This window comes from Solanum pennellii, chromosome 9 (assembly GCF_001406875.1).
Source record: "Solanum pennellii chromosome 9, SPENNV200".
In the NCBI taxonomy this organism is placed as follows: domain Eukaryota; kingdom Viridiplantae; phylum Streptophyta; class Magnoliopsida; order Solanales; family Solanaceae; genus Solanum; species Solanum pennellii.
In genome coordinates, this window is record NC_028645.1 from 4,053,242 (window position 1) to 4,074,865 (window position 21,624).

Consider the following 21,624-nt stretch of genomic DNA (forward strand, 5'->3'; position numbering starts at 1 on the left):
TATATATATATATATATATAAAGTATCTGACCAATATACATATACAGTTTATCTCTCTCCCAGTCTTTGTCCTCTCTCGCTTGCCTCTCTCCTCCCTATAACGTATCACTACGAATTGTAATTATCAACTATAGCTATGGAGAATAATAAAGCTATTTTGAGTGGCTATATGTGAAAGTTCCTCGTTTAAAACCAACAACTAATAATAAAACTCTGTATTAAATTAAAACAATTAGTATTTATTTATTTGAGGACCAAATTTGATTGTACATCTTTCATTATAATGATTAAAATTGTAGAAAATTGCATAACTTATGAATTTATAATCTGTACTTGTTGAACATTAAATAGTGGATGAATGTGACTGCACTAAATATAAATTCTTTATTTTCTTCCACACAAACACAAAAAAAAAAAAAAAAGTAGTAGCAAATTTTTGTGGATAGTTTTGACTTTTTTAATATTTCTATATCTCAAAAAAGTTCATGAAAATTGAATCAAATTGAAGAAAAAAATTAATATTTTTTTAAAAAATTAATTAATTTAATTTCTTAACAAGTTAAATAAATTCAAATCGAATCATGAACACCTCCCCCAACTAAATCCATACATAGAGAAAAGTAAGTTTTTTATTTTTATTTTATTTTTGTTTTGAGAATTTTTATCAACCACAAAAAATTACAAAGTGGAAAATAAATGTAATGATTTCTCTATATTGTCCTTTCATTTTCAAATAGTAAATTGCTCAATTTTTCTTTTTTCTTTTTATAGTGGACATGCTGGGAAGATGAAATCATCAAGAAAAAAAACAATTAATAATTGCTTTATTTATACATTATTTCTTCTAAAAATGGACAAATATAAGCAAAAAGAAGTTTTTTATTTATTTCTCTTCACTTTGGAAAAAAACCATATAATGTACTCAAAAGACAAGAAGTCCAGGATGTGGGGAACCGATTATTTTTTTTAAGAAAATAAAAATAATAATTCTTATAAGAAATATTTCATATTGTTTTTAAAATGCGGAATTAAATTATCTAGATTTTTCTTTAATTTTCAGTTCAATATAGTGATCAACGAAAATCATGATATATATAACTCCTAGAGTTATTTAATACACAATTAGATAAAGAATTAAGGTCTCATTTGCTTCAAAATCTTTATTGTTAGGAGGGTAAAAAAATGGATGAAATATTCAAAACCTTTAAATATTAAAGGTTTAATTTGCTTAAACTAATATTTGTGCTGACGGAAGGTAAGAATCAAATAAAATAATCAAATTTACATTTGGTTAAACTTGATTGATACATAAAATTATTCGGTGTATAGGCTATCGAATATTTTTGTATTGATGGACCATAACAATCTCGATAGGAAAGCCTACATGACAAGGAGGTAACAATCAACCATCTACTCTCGAGATTCATATTGATCGATGGATTTTTGAACAAAAAAAAAAGTAAAAAAAATTGGTATTCACACTGGAAGACAACATATGACCATGACATAACAATAACATACCAACTGTAGTAGAGATCGAGGGTGACCTTACCCCTACTTTGTGAAGACAGAGAAACTATTTCTGATACACCAGACATCATACACCATGATGCGTTTGAAAAGTCTGGAGAGAGTGACTTTACCTCTACTTTGTGAAGACGGAGAAACTATTTCTGATACATGACTTTACCCTTACTTTGTGAAGACGGAGAAACTATTTCTGATACACAATACACCATGATGTGTTTTGAAAAGTTTTTTGCTTTCAGATATACCAAGATACAGTCCAAGTGAACCTATATATTAACATAACTAGCTGCATAAATGAGTTAAACATCATAGCTTGCAAGCTGTTCTAAGAAACAAAAAGAAATATCTGTCAAGAAAACATGCATCCAAAAATGGCATTAGTAAACTGTAGAGCCTTTACACATTTTTGTACAAATGTGCCACTGTTGCTTATGCCTCCCCTTCAAGTTCCTGAACAAAACATTAACAGAGAGTTACGCGAGAAAATCCGCAACTTTGATTATGAAAGGGAAACTAAATAAAAGTAAACAAGTACACAAACAAAGAGGGGTCTTGGAAGGGTAGAGTGTATGCAAACCTTACCTCTACCTTTGAGAAAGTAGAGAGATTGTTTCTGAAATACTCTCGGCTGAACAAACAGTGAAACAGAGGCAATAACGGAAACTAAATAAAAGTAGAAGTTTTTTTCGCCTTTTAGTTTAAGTTCAGAAACTGATTTTCTTCTAATTTTGCTTATATGCATCACGACGAACCATACAGAGAGGACTAGTAAGGAATCTTGTCAAGAGTTGTGGAGTACTAATAATAAGTTCAGTTCTTTGAAACCAAATACAACCCTCATGAGTTCTTTTGCTTTATTTGTTGCTCTGTCTTTTATTAGCAATGATAAACATCCACTTTAACCAAAAACATAACCAGAGAACATGTATAAAAGATGTACAGAGTTTATCAACTTGCTGGTTAACAAATATTGAAGTTACTCTGAATCCTTCCAAAAAGTATCAACATAGACTCCAACTTTATCAAAAGCCAAAAGCACAAAAAAAGCTCCAAAATCCTTTGGGCTTTAAGCGCAAATAAACCATGGCGTCACAAACTTTTTTGTTTTCATGCCGGAGAGTTCTTAACAATATTTATGTTGTGAAAGAGTACGAAAAAAATATATTCTTTCCTTTATTTGATCAGATTAAAAAGAAACTTGACTTTTACTGACTAAAGGTGCAAATGGAGAAAAAAATATAAATAGATGTGTAATCCAAGATTAATAATCACAAGCATGAATAATAAATTTATGGACAAAGAAATTGAAAATACATTATGATAAAGTAAAATATCAATTTTTTAGTGTCGCATCTTCAAGATTGCACTCATTAGCAAAGAAAAAGTATGTCTTAAAGCCTTGACGACACTGAAGCGCCTATAAAGTGAGGCGAAGCGCTCTACATGTTTTCTGCCTCGCTTCAGGGCCTAAGTGTGCTTTTAAAGCGCCTTTGACAACAATTAGACTCTTAGGTTGTTTTGTGAAGATCGCCTGATTCAAAGATGTTAAAAATGAATACTTAACATACCTTTACATTTCCACTAGACGATAGGAGCTTTAACTTTCATCTGCGTTGCCGTCTCTTTTTTGATGGTTCAGATCTACACACTGCCAAAGCCATAAACATCCAATAAATTACATAAGCAACAGGCATGAAAAGTACAACTGTGAGAATAGCAAAGGGAAGATCTATTTCACAAGTAAATTATAGGTTAGGGAGCTAGACGAAAATTTCTTCACTCCTCACTCAAGCAAAATTCTTGATATGAATCATCTCATAAGGAAAATAAAGAGATCGTGCAGCACCTCTAGATAGATAATCCAGATTCGGGTCGCCTTGTTTAACTTCTGTAACACTCTGATCCTGAAACATATATAAGGGTAGTTATAAGAAGATGGACCAATTTTGAGATACATATCTCCTTAATAAGAGCAAATGAGCATACGCCTGAAAGGAGATACACAAATCAAAAACCCTAAGTACTCCTCCATACACCCGAGCTTAACATATTCCAAAGCCTAAAAGTTCATAAATCTGCTTCAAATTAGGCATAGAATCAAGTTGCTTAGAATGAAAGATGCATATGACATGAGATGCCTGTAATGAAAAGAATCTGTAGCACCTTAAAGTGCAAAAGATTAGATGATAGCCCAAGATTCATGGCCGAGTTATATAAAGGTATATGCAAAATGTGATGACTAACCGCATCATAAATTGCTCTTTGATTGCGCCAAAATGCCATCGGAGGAAGTAGCACTCTCCCTACAGAAATACAAATGCAGGCAAAGTTTTTACATTATATATACATAATCATAAGCAAAATTATTTTCTCTGAGAACCCTAGAAATAGTTAGCTCTGATGACCAATGCACCTGATCTAGATCTGTTAAAACTCAAAGGTTCAGGAGAGACAATTCGAACTGCCTCTTTCCCTTGCTGAGGACTTCCCTAAGTAAACAAAAGAAAAAATAAAAAACTTAAAAATAATCAAACATATAACCAAAAATAGGGTGTGGAATTTGTTTCAAACAATGATGATCAAGAAGTATAAAAGGACACATTAAGCATTGGAAGTTGCTATCAAGTTCACACTGTTCCCAGGTATCAGTTGTTCAATTCGATTAACCAATTATAAAAGCAAGGGAACAAGAAAAGAGATTCAATAATACAAACTTGACCATAAAACATAGAAATAAACAGCTAAATGAGGAACAGCCAAGAAAAGATAGGAGTATCAGATCTCTTTTGGGACTAAGACACCCACCCCCACCCAGAAAACAAGATGGAATTGCTTGGATTGTGTTCACACAAGCAGATGTCATCACTGTTTTTAATAGCTTTCTTCTCATGTTTAAACTTCATACCAGCTCCATATTAACTTACCTAGAAATCTCATACTAAAAAAACTTGTCGCAAATTTAAAAAGAAATATTAGTTTGAGAAACACCTAGAACCATGGTTGCTGGTGGGATAGGAATCCCTAGACAGAGAGAGGGTACGAGCTAATTTTTTACTAGAGGGAAAGCTGGCCAAAAGCATAGAGCGTGCATGCTACACTCAGGTATCTCATGGAATTAGTTAAGGTGCGCACAAGCTGGCTCACACACCACGGTTATCAAAAAAAAATCCTAGAATCATGAGGATTATAAAGGCTCAACATCTGTCAAGCTTCTAAAACACTAATTTATTTTAGAACTGTTAAAAATGTAAACGGGAAGTGCACTTTCACAAGAATGCATAATGTAAAATTAAGATAACTTTTCTATGAGCGCCTACTTACATATGACAATTTTCTTTTTGCATTTTCCGTTCTTGAACTTTTAAAGTGAGTTGTTCGATTAACATCTGCAGTTTGCTCCTTTGCAATGCTTGAAGAACTGTTTGTAGAATTAAGCATGTCCAGTGACCTCATTGCTGTTTTTGTCTTCTTTTGTACAATAACTTCACTTGCAACTTTTCCATCATTCTGATTGTCCCTCATCAAATTGTCTTCCACTTCACAGTCGTTTCTCCCATTACGATCCAGTATTGTTTGCTCCTTCGCAATGCTTGTAGAAGTGTTTGTAGAATTAAGCTTGTCCGCAGACCTCGTTGCACTTTTTGTGTTCTTTTGTACAATAACTTCACTTGCAAGTTCTCCATCATTCTGATTGTCCCTCATCAAATTGTCTTCTACTTCATAGTCTTTTCTCCCATTATGATCTTTTCTCCCATTATGATCCTGTATTCTTTGCTCCTTTCCAATGCTTGTAGAAGTTTTTTTAGAATTCAGCTTGTCCGATGACCTCGTTGCTCTTTTTTCCTTCTTTTGCAAAATAACTTCACTTGCAGCTTCACCATCATACTGACTGTCACTAATCAAATCGTCTTCTACTTCATAAACTTTTATCCCATTATGATCCAGTATTGTTTGCTCCTTTGAAATGCTTGTAGAAGTGTTTGTAGAATTAAGCTTGTCCGATGACCTTGTTGCTCTTTTTGTCTTCTTTTTCACAATAACTTCACTTGCAATTTCACCATCATTCTGACTGTCCCTCATCAAATTGTCTTCTACTTCATAGTCTTTTATCACATTATGATGCAGTAATCTTTGCTCCTTTGCAATGCTTGTAGAAGTTTTTGTAGAATTCAGCTTGTCCGATGACCTCGTTGCTCTTTTTTCCTTCTTTTGCAAATTAACTTCACTTGCAACTTCACCATCATACTGACTGTCCCTAATCAAATTGTCTTCTACTTCATAGTCTTTTATCACATTATGATGCAGTAATCTTTGCTCCTTTGCAATGCTTGTAGAAGTTTTTGTAGAATTCAGCTTGTCCGATGACCTCGTTGCTCTTTTTTCCTTCTTTTGCAAATTAACTTCACTTGCAACTTCACCATCATACTGACTGTCCCTAATCAAATTGTCTTCTACTTCATAGTCTTTTATCACATTATGATGCAGTAATCTTTGCTCCTTTGCAATGCTTGTAGAAGTTTTTGTAGAATTCAGCTTGTCCGATGACCTCGTTGCTCTTTTTTCCTTCTTTTGCAAATTAACTTCACTTGCAACTTCACCATCATACTGACTGTCCCTAATCAAATTGTCTTCTACTTCATAGTCTTTTATCACATTATGATGCAGTAATCTTTGCTCCTTTGCAATGCTTGTAGAAGTTTTTGTAGAATTCAGCTTGTCCGATGACCTCGTTGCTCTTTTTTCCTTCTTTTGCAAATTAACTTCACTTGCAACTTCACCATCATACTGACTGTCCCTAATCAAATTGTCTTCTACTTCATAGTCTTTTATCACATTATGATGCAGTAATCTTTGCTCCTTTGCAATGCTTGTAGAAGTTTTTGTAGAATTCAGCTTGTCCGATGACCTCGTTGCTCTTTTTTCCTTCTTTTGCAAATTAACTTCACTTGCAACTTCACCATCATACTGACTGTCCCTAATCAAATTGTCTTCTACTTCATAGTCTTTTATCACATTATGATGCAGTAATCTTTGCTCCTTTGCAATGCTTGTAGAAGTTTTTGTAGAATTCAGCTTGTCCGATGACCTCGTTGCTCTTTTTTCCTTCTTTTGCAAATTAACTTCACTTGCAACTTCACCATCATACTGACTGTCCCTAATCAAATTGTCTTCTACTTCATAGTCTTTTATCACATTATGATGCAGTAATCTTTGCTCCTTTGCAATGCTTGTAGAAGTTTTTGTAGAATTCAGCTTGTCCGATGACCTCGTTGCTCTTTTTTCCTTCTTTTGCAAATTAACTTCACTTGCAACTTCACCATCATACTGACTGTCCCTAATCAAATTGTCTTCTACTTCATAGTCTTTTATCACATTATGATGCAGTAATCTTTGCTCCTTTGCAATGCTTGTAGAAGTTTTTGTAGAATTCAGCTTGTCCGATGACCTCGTTGCTCTTTTTTCCTTCTTTTGCAAATTAACTTCACTTGCAACTTCACCATCATACTGACTGTCCCTAATCAAATTGTCTTCTACTTCATAGTCTTTTATCACATTATGATGCAGTAATCTTTGCTCCTTTGCAATGCTTGTAGAAGTTTTTGTAGAATTCAGCTTGTCCGATGACCTCGTTGCTCTTTTTTCCTTCTTTTGCAAATTAACTTCACTTGCAACTTCACCATCATACTGACTGTCCCTAATCAAATTGTCTTCTACTTCATAGTCTTTTATCACATTATGATGCAGTAATCTTTGCTCCTTTGCAATGCTTGTAGAAGTTTTTGTAGAATTCAGCTTGTCCGATGACCTCGTTGCTCTTTTTTCCTTCTTTTGCAAATTAACTTCACTTGCAACTTCACCATCATACTGACTGTCCCTAATCAAATTGTCTTCTACTTCATAAACTTTTATCCCATTATGATCCAGTATTGTTTGCTCCTTTGAAATGCTTGTAGAAGTGTTTGTAGAATTAAGCTTGTCCGATGACCTTGTTGCTCTTTTTGTCTTCTTTTTCACAATAACTTCACTTGCAACTTCTCCATCATTCTGATTGTCCCTCATCAAATTGTCTTCTACTTCATAGTCTTTTATCACATTATGATGCAGTAATCTTTGCTCCTTTGCAATGCTTGTAGAAGTTTTTGTAGAATTCAGCTTGTCCGATGACCTCGTTGCTCTTTTTTCCTTCTTTTGCAAATTAACTTCACTTGCAACTTCACCATCATACTGACTGTCCCTAATCAAATTGTCTTCTACTTCATAAACTTTTATCCCATTATGATCCAGTATTGTTTGCTCCTTTGAAATGCTTGTAGAAGTGTTTGTAGAATTAAGCTTGTCCGATGACCTTGTTGCTCTTTTTGTCTTCTTTTTCACAATAACTTCACTTGCAATTTCACCATCATTCTGACTGTCCCTCATCAAATTGTCTTCTACTTCATAGTCTTTTATCACATGATGATCAAGTACTGTTTGCTCCTCTGCAATGCTTGTAGAAGTGTTTGTAAAATTAATCTTGTCCGATGACCTGGTTGCTCTTTTTGTCTTAGTTTGTACAATAACTTCACTTGCAACTTCTCCATCATTCTGATTGTCCCTCATCAAATTGTCTTCTACTTCATAATCTTTTCTCCCATTATGATCCTGAATTGTTTCACCGGTAGTCTCTACATAATCATTTTGATCTAAGTTCTTTAGATCTTTAACCTCTGCAGGTTGCAGAGAAAGTATTAGCAGACCACAACAAAAACTTTCAGACGTACAAATAGGTTCATAGAGTGAACTTACTTTCTGAGCACCCGGATGGTTTTTCAAAACCAAGGGCATCGCTTGCAGAAGCCTTACCTTTAGAATCTCTTCCTAAGAATTTCTCATTGAACGTCTCCCATTGAGGAGGAAAACCAAAAAGAAACTGTTCAATCACCTGTGAAGACAGAACCACTGACAAGAATTCAAAGGACCGCCAATCGCCAATTATAATTATCGAAAATCTCTTTTTTCTTTTCTTTGTGACGGTAACATAATTGTCTGAATGCCTTTGGTCAGCATATGATGATTGCTAAAACTTCATCAAACAAAGAAATCCCTGAATTCAAGTGTAAAAAACTGCACCAAGTCCTTAGAAGTACTTTTTTTCCAGATTTTTTCCAGGAGAGATGATAAGGAAAAATAAACTACTATCACTTTCTTATATTGAGACATTGTCTATGTTGGGACTCCTAGAACCTTTTTATTATTATTGTTGTTGAAGTTAGTATATCAATTTCAGCAATAAGTAAATGCTGGGACGTATTTACAACAAGAGGCTACATTACGTATTGTGTAATAAGCTCAGACAGACAATTATAGCACCTATATCATTTGCAATAGCCATGTTATACCAAAAAAAAAACAAGATATACATCTGTATTTAATGCTAATAAACTACAAATAATCGGGACTCCTAGAATCATTTGAGACACATCTATGAATGATGATGATAATTCATCCATCATTCACAATTTTTGGGAATTTCTGTACAGAAAACAATTTTTTGTCCAGATAATGCTATTTGATTCCTGATAAATCAAACTCATTGACACCCTAAAATAGTTGATCTAACCTTTACAACAAACTAAAAATTATTCTACTATAATGAACTACCTATTTAAGCTTTGCTACTTTTCTAATCAAGTCTGATGGAAGTGTTCTCTGTCAACTCAAAAAAAAAAAGACACGCCAAGTACGGGAAAAAATATTTTCGGAAGGACACACCTCTCCCTTCCAATTTTTTATTTTCTACCTATCAATAAAGGCCTTCTGATGAATCATAGTTTTATAAAATGTAGTATAGTAGAGGAGGTTAGCATCGAGAAGCCTTGTAAATATGCTACAACAGTAGAGTACGTATACTGAATTAGCTACTCAAAAGACTTAGCTTTTGATGGAGTACGTCTACTGAAGTTTCTCTCTATCTTCTTCTATACTTCCTAACCTATCAGTAATTACTTCTATATTCTATTATCATTGTGCAGTACTAGCATAAGAACCTAAACAAGTATGTTCTTTCTGCTATTATTTTATTCCTTTTCCTTTTAAAGTCAAGAGAAACCACAGATCCTTACTGCAATTAGATAGAGCGTCCATCTTTGTGATGGTAGTCTAATCAAACAATACGATTCATTGGATAACACGAAACAAAATAATCTATTTTGTAGCAAAAAAGAGGAGGATTATATTAAATTCTCATTTTGCAATCAACAAAAAGATTTCATGGGCAAACAGCATGCGTACCTCAGATGGAAAACCATTTTCCTCTGAACGACTTCTATTTATGAAGCCTTTGAGGACAACACACATCCCATCAATGGTCTCTAGATTAAAAACATCATATATCTTATGAATTGGTGCAGAAGTGAATCCTCGCAGAGCTTGACCCCTACAGGAATATAGTAGAGTGATTAAAACAAAAGGATCTGAGTGCAAAATGCCACTTACTGAGTCAGCTATAACAAAAAACTACAGAATACCTATGTCTTTGTTGGGTTCTTTAATTATAATGAGGTCTTAAGTTGAAAAACTACGGCTTCCCCAACCAAATATAAACATGTACTGCTTCTATAACTTACTTGGCCTCATCATCCTTTTACTTCAGATGCCTTTTACTTCTTTAATACGATTGCCAATTTGCCTACTTTAACAGTAACCTAGGTCCAAGGTGACCAAGAAACTTGCATGACCACATAGTAAATCCGAAATAAAAAAAAAACAAATACCTAAAAACAACTATAAGATAGCGTTTGACCATAGATTTCGGGAGTATATTTTGAAAATTTATCTATTTGACTGCTAAATTTCATCAGATTCTTCAAATCTTTTCGAGTACCCAAAAACTTAAGATTTTTCCAAGTAAAATGTATATCCAAACACAACTTCAAATATTCAAAATCACAACTTTACAAAAACAACAACATTACCCAATAAAATCCCACAAATGGGGTCTAGGAAAAAAAAAATCACAACTTGAAAAACTAAAATTCTCAATGCTTCAACTACAAAATCTATGGCCAAATGGGAGCTTAAAAGTTGCAACAAAACTTTGAAAGCAATTAAAAAAAAAAAGGAAGAGAAAGTTTACTCTCGAGAAGTGCGCCCAGCAACGGCAAGGGTTCTACCTTGAGAATCTCTTTCAGCCCTAATAAGCCACCAATCTTTCAAACTGACCTGTTTTTTTTTTTGGTCAAAAAACTCAAAATTCAGTGATAATAAACTAGAATCAATTTTTAGGGATTGCTACGAAAAGACACACTCACTGTTGGCTGAAAACAAGATTTCGATGAATTGCTGCTTTTGGGTTCCTTCTTCTCGTCAACCCTTTGAGTTTGACAAGTTGAAGGAGAAGCCATTGCCACTCTCCTTCTTCTTCTTGCGCGGGAATGTCACACTCTCTTCCTTTGTCACTCAAATCCCCAACAACCCCTTTTGGTGTTCCTTTTAGTGCTATTTTAGATACATATGAATATTCGAAAGGGCAAAAGTGGAATTTTTAAAATTATTGTCTTATTAATTTTAAACTTATTTTTGTTGTCGAATTTAAATTTTTTTGTTTTTTTAACTCCGAACTCATATATTGTATTCGAATATAATTTACATGTATTTATAAATATACGATCTTTCTGGCTCATCTCTCTCGTTATATATTTATATTTCAGTATCAAATATTCATGTATATAGTACTCCCTTCGTTTTAAAAAGAATGATCTTTTTTTTTAGTTTGTTTCAAAAAGAATTATCGTTTTCCTTTTTTGACAACAATTTAACTTTTAACTTTTCACGTGGCATGTTTAAGATCACAAAATTAAAGGGTATGTTGATACATTTGACATAACATTAAATTAGAACCATAAAATTAAAAAATCTTCTTTCTTTTCTTAAATTTCGTTTCAAGTTAAACTAGGTCGGTCAATCTTTTTTAAACGAAAAAATATCAAGAGATATATGTTTTGTTGTTGACCTTGCATTTAATTAGAAATTATTAATTTGTGAAATGATATATTATTAATTATTTCAAACTATAGGAATGTTTGTGCAATTAAGTAATTTTACCCTTTTTATTAGCTATTAGATTAACAGAAGATTCATTTGAATTATGAAGGGAAAGAGTCTGTAAAATACTTTAACTTTGCTTAAAATTGTTGCTACGATATTAAACTTTATGAAAATCTTTTATTTAATAGTGTATTTTAAAGATATATATGTACTTATATGGACATATTACTATTTATAATTATTTAATTTTTTTATATCCACGTGAACACATATCATATATTATTATAAGCATGAAGCTCTAAAGTGTAAAGTTGAATTACTACTTTGCCCCTATACTAAATTAAAAAGTAATAAAATACTTTACCCAAATATAAATTAAATATCTAATTAAATAGTAATATTGAATTACATAATAAAGGAGCAAAATGAGAAGTTCAGCAGTCTATTCAATTACTATGTGTGAAACAATCAAATAGGATGAACACTAATAAAGTTTCAATTAATATAGAAGTTGAAACGTATTTTGCTAATTATGAGAAGTTGAAAGGGATCAAATTAAGTAATTGAGGAATATCAAAGAGTTTTTATCAACAAATCTTCAAAACTACACTATATAAACATGCTCAATAATATCAAAGAGTTTTTATCAACAAATCTTCAAGACTACACTATATAAACATACTCAATATTAGTCATTCAACACAAGCTTCCATCGTTAAGTGGGTACAAGAATGTCTTCTAATTTTCAGGTACAATCTTATTAAGTCTAGATTTTTCCGTTTGATTTGCTAACTTCATTTGAATGATAACTTTCTAATTTTTTTAATAGGTAAAATAAATAGCTTGAAAGGTATAATCACACATATCAAAAATTGAATGTTGTTGTACACATATGGTTTGATGCTGAATGATGATCAACTCTCTTTGAAACTCTCTACGCATAGCTTCCCACAGAAAAGAAACCATGTTTAAACTTTTAAACTATTAATAATAAATTGAAATTGCAGTTGTTTGCTAGCAAAATATATCACATTTTCTTCAACAAATGTAGCAACTCCAAGTCTTCTCTAACAGTGATGGATAGTAGTTGTAAGCCTGTAAATGTAAGTCTGGGTATATCTGAAAGTTTTTAAGGAAGTAGTTACATTTGTAACGACACACATTAAGGATACAAGATGACTTTAAGTAACGTCGCATTTTCCCTTTTTAATTCTTTAACTTGATGTGTCTTTCTTGGAAATTTTACTTGTTGATGACTGTCTGTATATTTAATTGCTTATAAATGGGTAAGCTTTGGAGACTTATCTAATGTGCAGTAGATCGAAAATATCGAAAGAACACTCGAAAAAAACATCATAATTCTCCTAATAGTTTATTATATACTTTTTCATTTATTTTTTTATTGATTTTTTTTTGGGATACACGTGCAACGCACGTGCCCGGAGACTAGTATTATTAAAATACACTATTAAATAGTACAAGGATAAAAAATTCTTTTCAAAGATTGAAATCGTAACAATAATTTCGATCAAAATACGAATATATTGCAAACTTTTTTCCCAATTTTGAAGACTAACAGAAAATATTGGTCTTTGATTATATCACTGGTCACCTGTCAAATGCAGGAAGAGGGAGAATAAAAGAGTTTAAACTTAGTGAGTGAAAGAACTAGCATAAAATAACACATCTTATTAATTCATTTTCGAAAACATCCTGCGTTCACACAAGGTCCAACAAAAGGAAGCATTTTTATTAGAGAGGTTGTTTCCGAAAGACAAAGAAGAAGGGCACACTTTAACCCCCGCAGATGACAACATAGACATGTATAGACCAAAAAGCTGATATGAAGTCATGAAACTATTGAAATTCACACATCTTTAAAACTAAGCAATAGAAAGTTTCCTCATTTCACTTATTTGGTGCTGTGCTTTTTCTCCTCTGTGGATGTGTCTGTGGCATGGAGAGTATGTAACTGCATCGTTGAGTTTCGCGGTAGAAGTTTTTGGTTGGGATTATTCATATTGAACCCCAGCCACCACCTCCTGGGGTAAGAATCTGAAGTATTTCCCCAGCCTGTACCTGAATTGTGTTTTTACCACCAACATATACCTTCCTTTTATCTTTGGTGATGAGGAAATTAGCACCGCGAGCTCCATTTGCTCCACCCATAAGCCCCCTCGGGGCATGCACACGTCTTTCTGAAAGGATACTGACGATGACTGGCCGCTTGAATTCTATCTCCCTGATAATGCCATCACCTCCTTTATGTTGTCCAGCACCACCACTATTCTCTCTTATTCCAAACTTATGCAATATAACTGGGTATCTTTGCTCAAAGATCTCTGGATCTGTCATGCGAGTGTTGGTCATATGGCACTGGACTGCACTCGTCCCATCCCAGGTAGGTCCAGCCCCACTTCCGCCTCCAATTGTTTCGTAGTAACCAAAAGTGTCATCACCAAAGGTTAGATTATTCATGCAACCCTGTGAACAAGCACAAGCTTGGAATGCAGTGAGAACGACATCGGTGACCCTTTGTGATGTAAGAACATTACCACCCACAACAGCAGCCTTGTCACTCGGAGAGAGAAATGAACCAGGAGGTATATATATCTTTACAGGAGCCAAGCAACCTTGATTGAGAGGAATATCAACATTCACTAAACAGCGTACACAGTAAATAACTGCAGCAGCTGTTACTGCTTCTGGAGCGTTCCAATTACCATAAACCTCTGTGCTGGTCCCGGAGAAATCAAAAAATGCTTCACCCTTCCGAGAATCTATTGTAAGCTTTAAGTGTATGGAAGACCCGTCATCCATGTAATCTTCCTCTTCGATAGTCACTAAGTCACCCTCTCCAGACCTTTTTGATTCGGAGGAAACTCTCCCAGCAACAGATTTAAGCATTTCTCTCACTGCTTCTTCAGCATTAGCCTGCACATGATTCATGTATGCCTGTACAGTTTCCAGACCGTATTGCTCAATAAGCTCATTAATAAGGGTAATTCCTCTCTGATTTGCAGCTACTTGTGCGTGAAGGTCAGATAAATTGTCCTGAAGCCTGCGCGATCCGGGAATCTTATGAGTTGATTCTTCAGAACTGGGGTAACAAAGAAGCTTGGTGATTCCTTCTTCCTGAAAAATGCCCTTCTCAACAAGCTTGAATGTTTTTATTGCTGCTCCTTCCTCCCATATGAACTTTGAGAAAGGTGGCATACTTCCAGGAGTAATACCTCCAATCTCTGCATGATGCCCTCTACTTGCGACAAAGAATATCAATCTACCTTTGTTAAAAACAGGTGTAATAACAGTTATATCAGGCAAGTGGCTACCACCAGCAGAAGGATGATTGGTGACTAAAACATCTCCCTCATTTAGTTTATCACCCCAGTACTTCAGTTGCCATCGAACGGTGCTCGACATAGCCCCCAAATGAACAGGAACATGGGGTGCATTTGCCACAAGCCCACCATCAGGGCCAAAAAGTGCACAAGAAAAGTCTAGCCGCTCTTTAATATTTGTTGATATAGAAGTCCTCTGCAAGGTGCGCCCCATCTGTTCAGCTATTCCCATAAACCGGTTGTTGAAAATTGACAGCTGTACAACATCTGCAACTTTTTCATCTACCTTCGCCGTACTGGAAGTCGACTCTATCTCTATTTTAATGTTGCCATATTTAGTAACAATGGCCTTGCAGTTAGGTTCAACAATGACAGTACTATTTCCATTCATGATAATTGCTGGGCCAGGAATAACATGCCCATATGCCAAATTTTCAAGCTTGAACAAAGGAGTGTCATTCCATCCACTCTCAAAGTATACCTTGTAGTGACTTTCAATTTTAGGGGCACCAAGGGCAGAATCTAGGGCTCGAGGCTTCAATATGTTAGTGACTCCAACACCGCGAACCCTAACATCACATATAACTATACTCCTGTTTTGAAGTTTAAATCCATATTCCCGTTGGAACAACTTGACAAATTCAGCAGCATAATCACCTCCTGATCCATCATCATTGATTGGTCTCTTTACCATGATTGCGGTGTCTGTTCCCTCGTACCTTAAGTTTAAGTATGTTTCACTGGTGATACTTGCTTCTGCGAACCCTTGCTCATGCAGCTTTGACTTCACCTGCTTCAGCAAGATAGTTTCTCTGCGACAGGCTTCAATCACAGAATCAGGACCATAAACAGCTGAATATGGCTCTTGTGCCTCTTCTACCACATCAGCTAACCCCATACCATATGCACTTAAGATTCCACATAACCTGTGAATAAGAACCTCCTTCATTCCAAGTGATCTAGCAATGGCACAGGAATGTTGAGGACCTGCACCTCCAAAGCAAGCAAGCGCATGGTTGCTTGTTTCATGTCCCTTCATTTCTGTCAACTGTCGTATTGGACGACACATGGTCTCATTGGCAACATTCACAAAGCCTTGTGCAATCTCCTCAACTGTCATGTCCCTCGCAGATGAATCCTGGCTCTTTCTGTAGGAATTGATTTGCCTTGCAAGTTTTTCAAACTCTTCCCTGGTAGCATCAATATCTAATGGCTGGTCTTCATTGGGACCAAAAATGGAAGGGAAAAATTCAGGAATGACATAACCTAAAATAAGATTTGCATCTGTAACTGCTAGCTGCCCTCCTTTCCGGTAACAAACTGGTCCTGGATGTGCACCCACTGAATCTGGTCCCACCCGGAAAGAACCAAACTGAAATTTTAACTTTGATCCACCACCAGCAGCGACTGTGTTTACATCGAGTTGAGGTGCTTGAATTATTGCACCAGCAACCTGGGTTTCTATAACTTGTTCATAGCTACCAGCATATCGGCTAACATCAGTGGAGGTACCACCCATGTCAAAACCGATTAGGGCCTTGTCTGTTTCAATCCCGAAGAGTGTCTGAGAGTAACCAACTACACCACCAGCAGGACCTGACAAAATTGCTTTGTGGCCAGAAAATCTATTTTCTGGTGCAAGCCCTCCATCCGACTGCATGAATAAAACATTCAACTTCCCTTGTCCTTCATCAAATTTGGACATAAAACCTGACAAGTATTCTTTAATAACGGGAGTCAAATATGCATCTACACTTGCTGTAAAACCTCGAGGAACAGCTCGAACCATAGGAGTTAAAGCAGATGATATAGATACATGCCGGAAGCCCAAACTAAGCGCTAACTTTTCCAGAAGTATCTCATGATCTGGGTAAGTATAAGAGTGAAGCAAGACCACAGCTAAGCAACTAATACCCTTTTGCAGCAAAGCATTCAGTAACGGTTTCAGAGCTTCCTCATCAAGTGGCTTTACAACCCTGACAAGCTCGCCCGAAATACCTTGAACAAGTGATGGAGAAGAGTTCAAATCTACTCCCTCCTTATCAAGAACCAGCTCAACTCTCTCATCAACCTCTACAACCTCCTCATACAGATTTGATGGTTTTGATACAGTGAGGTCAAATATATGTGGACGAGCCTGGTTACCAATCTGGAGCAAATCCCTGAAGCCTCGAGTGACACACAGTGCAATTCTCTCCCCCTTCCTCTCCAACAATGCATTTGTTGCCACAGTTGTACCCATCCTCACCCATTCTATCTTATCGGTAGGAAGCTTTGAACTACGGGGAATTTTCTTTCCAGTAAATTCCTCCAAAATCCTCCTTATTCCTTCAACTGGAGCATCATCATAATTAGAAGGATCAACTGACAACAACTTCATGACTCGGCCTTCGGGTTTACCAGGAATGTCTGCATAGACATCAGTAAAAGTGCCCCCTCTGTCTATACAAAATTTGAGTTTGGCTTCACTTTGACTACCCATGCTTTCTGTAGGAAGAGCAAGAAATGACTTAATTATACAAAAAATATTGCAATAACCTGGTATATTGCCAGTAAAAGAGAGTTAAAAAGGGCTTTTGGTCACAAGCATGACAAATTCAATTAGCCAAAGACTAGTAGCAAAATAAACACAGCACCACTGCAGACTATGGACCACAAGAAATTGCAAGAAGAGGAGCATCAAACACTGTTCAGAAGGGAATCAATATATGTATTCAATTGCTTGAATGTTAACATTCTTGCATATAAGAATCAATAGAGGCAGCAACCATAAAACGAAAAAACCTTGAGAATCCCTTAAGTATGGGCATAGGAATATTTTGATCCCTCATAAATACAGCTGAACGTAAAACATTACTTATGTTTACAAAAGTGAACAGCTTTGGTTCAAGCTATAGCAGATTTCTTAAAACTAACAGAAAAAAGACACAAACTAACAGTACCACCTGTTGAGCTACCGTAAAGAAGACTTAAAGAAACCTTTTCCTAAATTTTCCTTTTGTAAAGAGGAAAATCCCTAATTCCTTATTTGGCTTTTGGCGCAAAAGTGCAGGGATAAAGCAAAGCAAAAAAAAAAAATAGCACAAAGAAAAAGTAAAACTGTAATAATCTAGTTAAAAGGCATTAAATGAGGAAAGAAAACCCATTTACAGCGGGAGAGCTTCAACTTCTTCCCAAACTTTTCTTCTTGCACCAGAAACAAAGAAGTGTATAATGCATCTCAGTTTTCACTGTGAACAAATCTCTATTTAGTTGCTACAGACCCACTCTCATAATCGCGTGGCCACCAAACACGATTTAATTGAGAGATAATTTCCAAACTGATATACTAAACCTTAAAATTGCACAGATTAAGGATTGAAGCACAATTTTCCTTCGATTGAACTTCAATACATTTTTTATTATATCCTTCCATGATCCATTAGTGGAATCCATACATCTATCGTTGATTAATGCTCATTGCTTCTAGATTAGCTCTTTTGTTTCTAGGGGGGACTTTGGGAAGATTGTCTTTGGGAGAAAGAGTCTCTACAAGTCCTTTAGTTTATAGGATTTTGGAAGATTAAGGAGTTAGTGTCTACATATTGGCTTTAGTTTAACTGTGTCTTGTGTCTTTTCTGTTATATGTTGGACCAAAGCTGTCCACTTTTACAAATATAAAGGATCTTTTATGTTCAACTAAAAGGAGTATCCTGGTTTTTGCATAAAAAGAAAAGGAAAAGAGCATCAAACACTGTAACTGAAGGATAAGATGATGAACTTTAAGTGCTTGAGTTTTGAATATTCTAGCATATGAGAATCAACAAAGCAAGCAACCCAAAAACAAGAAAGTGAGGGGGAGAAAAAGCATAAAAATTATGACTTTTTAGTGAAGAGCATCAAACACTATAACTAAGGGAGAAGATGTATGCACTCAACTACTATGGAAACAGCAAGCAACCAAAAACAAGAAAATTTCCCCCAAAAAATAATCCAATACAAAACTCAAGTGCTTGAGTTTTGATATTCTAGCATCTGAGAATCAATAAAGCAAGCAACCCAAAACCAAGAAAGTGCAAAGAAAAACAATGATATTCTATCATCTGAGAATCAATAAAGCAAGCAACCTAAAAACAAGAAAGTGCTAACAAAAACAATGATATTCTATCATCTGAGAATCAATAAAGCAAGCAACCTAAAAACAAGAAAGTGCTAACAAAAAACAATGATATTCTAGCATCTGAGAATCAATAAAGCAAGCAACCCAAAAACAAGAAACTGCAAACAAAAACAATGATATTCTACCATCTAACAATCAATAACAAGAAAGTGCAAACAAAAACAACGATATTCTAGCAGCTGAGACTCAATAAAGAGCATACATAAAGAAACAAATATTGAGCCTTACTCAACCCCAAAATATAGCTCACGAAGGCAAAATTGCTCGAAACCATATAAGTTGACCACTCATCTCATCACAGGGGCTTTTACATTCTTCAACTGTGGAGTCCATACCCATTGTAGATAAACATAGCAAAAATGGTTGAATTTTGTTTGTTGATTATTGTTAAAGTCAACAAATGTTGCAACAAAATTCAAAGCTCACCATTTCTTTTTTCAACTAAAATCTTAGCAAGATTTCTACATAGGTGAAAATGTTGAAATCTTGTGTTTCTTGTGATGTCATTGGTGACATCATTAGGAGTAGATTTTCCTATAAATAGAGAGCTCTTGCTCATTTCAAAATACACCAAAAAAAAAAAAGGGAATTACAAAGGAGAGAAAAGAAGAGTGAGGCATCACAGAAGAAAATAATCTGCGAGGAAAAATAGAGAGTGTGAGCGGTATTGTAGTGAGGTGGAAAATCAAAAGAGTGTTATTTCTTTTGAATGTGTAGTGGTCTTTGGAGTTTTACTCAGACATACAAGTGTAAAATCCTTACTATAGTGATATTTGTTGCTCCTCTCGGGTCGTGGTTTTTCCCTTATTTAGGAGGGTTTCCACGTAAAATTTTGGTGTCATTATTTCTCTTTTATTCTCGTTGATTAACCGTATTGTTGTGTTCCGCATTTGTTGCCTTTATTACCGCAAATATTATTTCTGTTACGGATTTATCCCCAACATCAACAACATAAAAGTTATGACTTCATAGTGCATCGAATACTATAACTAAGAAAGAAGATATATGAACTCAACTGATTAAGCATCAATACACTTCCAAGAATCAAAAACAGCAAGCAACTCAAAACAAAAAATTGCCCCAAAAAAAAACACACAAGGGAGTGGGAGAGGAGATATACACAGTCAAGAACTTGAGTTTCGATAATTTTGAATCTGAGAATCAATGAAGCAAGCAAAACCCACATATGGGTTTGCATCAATTCAAGTTCTGGAGATGAACAAACAAAAATTAACAAATGGGTCTCAAACATTACGCCTTAAATCTCAATATAGCTACAATCCATCAAGATTTTCTCAACTTTCAATCAAATCCCATATGTATAATGAGCTAATTATCACTGAAAAGGCAAAAAATTAGTACCTCAAATTCAACGACAAACTGCTTAGTTCTTCAACCTACAAATTCAAAAACGATTCAAACATTTGCAGACTTTAACTAAACAAGAAGCTGGTATTCAATCACTGTATGAAACTTCGCAGAAAATCGTGATGATGATGAAGAAAAGGCATATAATGACGAGGTTTTGTGTAAAAAATGACAACAACATAATCTCGAATATAGTACTATTATATATATACTAATATGAATAATAAGATAAAATAATTTTGAAAATATCTCATATCTTAAATCAAATATAAATAAAGTTTTAACTTTAAATTAAAAAATTTATTTCCAGATAATTATTCTTACTTTTATGAATTTGTTGATTGAGGTTCTAAATTCATTCAAAATAAAAACAAAAAAAAAGATTGAGGGAGTTTATTCAAAAAGCAAAAAAAGATTATAATAAGTTTGATGTTTCTAAGTTTTATAATGCATTAAACTATCTTACAATAGTATTTAATGAACTAATTAATCTAAGAGCGTATTTGTATAAACCAAAATATTTTGTATGTACAAATTTTCTATGAATTTTTTTTTGAAAAAATAGGTAATTTTTTTATAAATTTTTAGTATTTGATAAGTAACTAAAAATAATATTATCGCACTATACTTGAATTGTTATGGAAAATAATAAATTATAATAAGTTTAGTTGCTATGATATAATGATTAAAAAGCGAGTTTTGAGCTTAATTTATTTTTAAAAATTAATTCGTGAGAAGAAAATTACTCAAATATTCAATATGCATATCATTAAAACACCATAATATGCCTTCGTTTGTAGAACATATTGGCTACATTCAATTATAATATCTTTTGAAATTCCAATAAAAAGATATTAAAATCTTTTGAAAGAAGAATGATACTTTACAAAATTTGTATAAATAATCATCAAACATGTGTTTCATTATTTACAAAGATATTGATGTTGATTCGTATCATTTAAAATTTAATAGGCTATGATAAAAGATATATTAGTACAATAAAATCTCACTAAATTAATATTGTCGAGATCATAAGATATTATTATTTTATAGAGGTATATTTAATTGATAAATATTAGATACTTGTTAATTTATAAAGCATTTTGAGATTCTATGAAGGTTAATTTTGATTACGTTATTTGAAAATGAAGCTTCAACGAAATTAAATGAATCCTCTTGTGAAAACGACATTCACATTTA

At 34.2% G+C, this 21,624-nt stretch overlaps 2 protein-coding genes across 6 annotated transcripts; both read right to left on the minus strand.

The window, feature by feature from the left end:
- Positions 1-1,696: 1,696 nt before the first annotated feature.
- On the minus strand, positions 1,697-10,981 carry LOC107031790 (uncharacterized protein MAL8P1.12). 4 transcript variants are annotated; one of them, XR_001458280.2, is made up of 10 exons: positions 10,821-10,981; positions 10,646-10,731; positions 9,802-9,946; positions 8,317-8,452; positions 4,852-8,237; positions 3,944-4,014; positions 3,775-3,833; positions 3,377-3,434; positions 3,099-3,178; positions 1,697-1,980 (listed from the first exon to the last, which is right to left on the minus strand). XR_001458280.2 is itself a non-coding variant. In XM_015233265.2 (10 exons), the coding sequence occupies exons 1-9, from the start codon at positions 10,911-10,913 to the stop codon at positions 3,135-3,137; spliced, it is 4,026 nt and encodes a 1,341-aa protein (XP_015088751.1). In that variant the 5' UTR covers positions 10,914-10,981; the 3' UTR covers positions 1,697-1,980; positions 3,099-3,134. The 4 variants fall into 4 exon arrangements, 3 of the variants coding, with proteins under 3 accessions (XP_015088751.1, XP_015088750.1, XP_027767622.1); XM_015233265.2 differs by having other exon boundaries at positions 3,944-4,019; positions 8,374-8,452; XM_015233264.2 differs by having other exon boundaries at positions 3,944-4,019.
- A 2,244-nt stretch (positions 10,982-13,225) lies between these two features.
- Positions 13,226-20,614, minus strand: LOC107031363 (5-oxoprolinase). 2 transcript variants are annotated; one of them, XM_015232697.2, is made up of 2 exons: positions 20,419-20,614; positions 13,226-17,384 (listed from the first exon to the last, which is right to left on the minus strand). In XM_015232697.2, exon 2 carries the CDS (start codon positions 17,377-17,379, stop codon positions 13,573-13,575), a length of 3,807 nt encoding a protein of 1,268 aa, XP_015088183.1. In that variant the 5' UTR covers positions 17,380-17,384; positions 20,419-20,614; the 3' UTR covers positions 13,226-13,572. The 2 variants fall into 2 exon arrangements, with proteins under 2 accessions (XP_015088183.1, XP_027775464.1); XM_027919663.1 differs by having other exon boundaries at positions 13,226-17,435.
- Between the last annotated feature and the right edge of the window lie 1,010 nt (positions 20,615-21,624).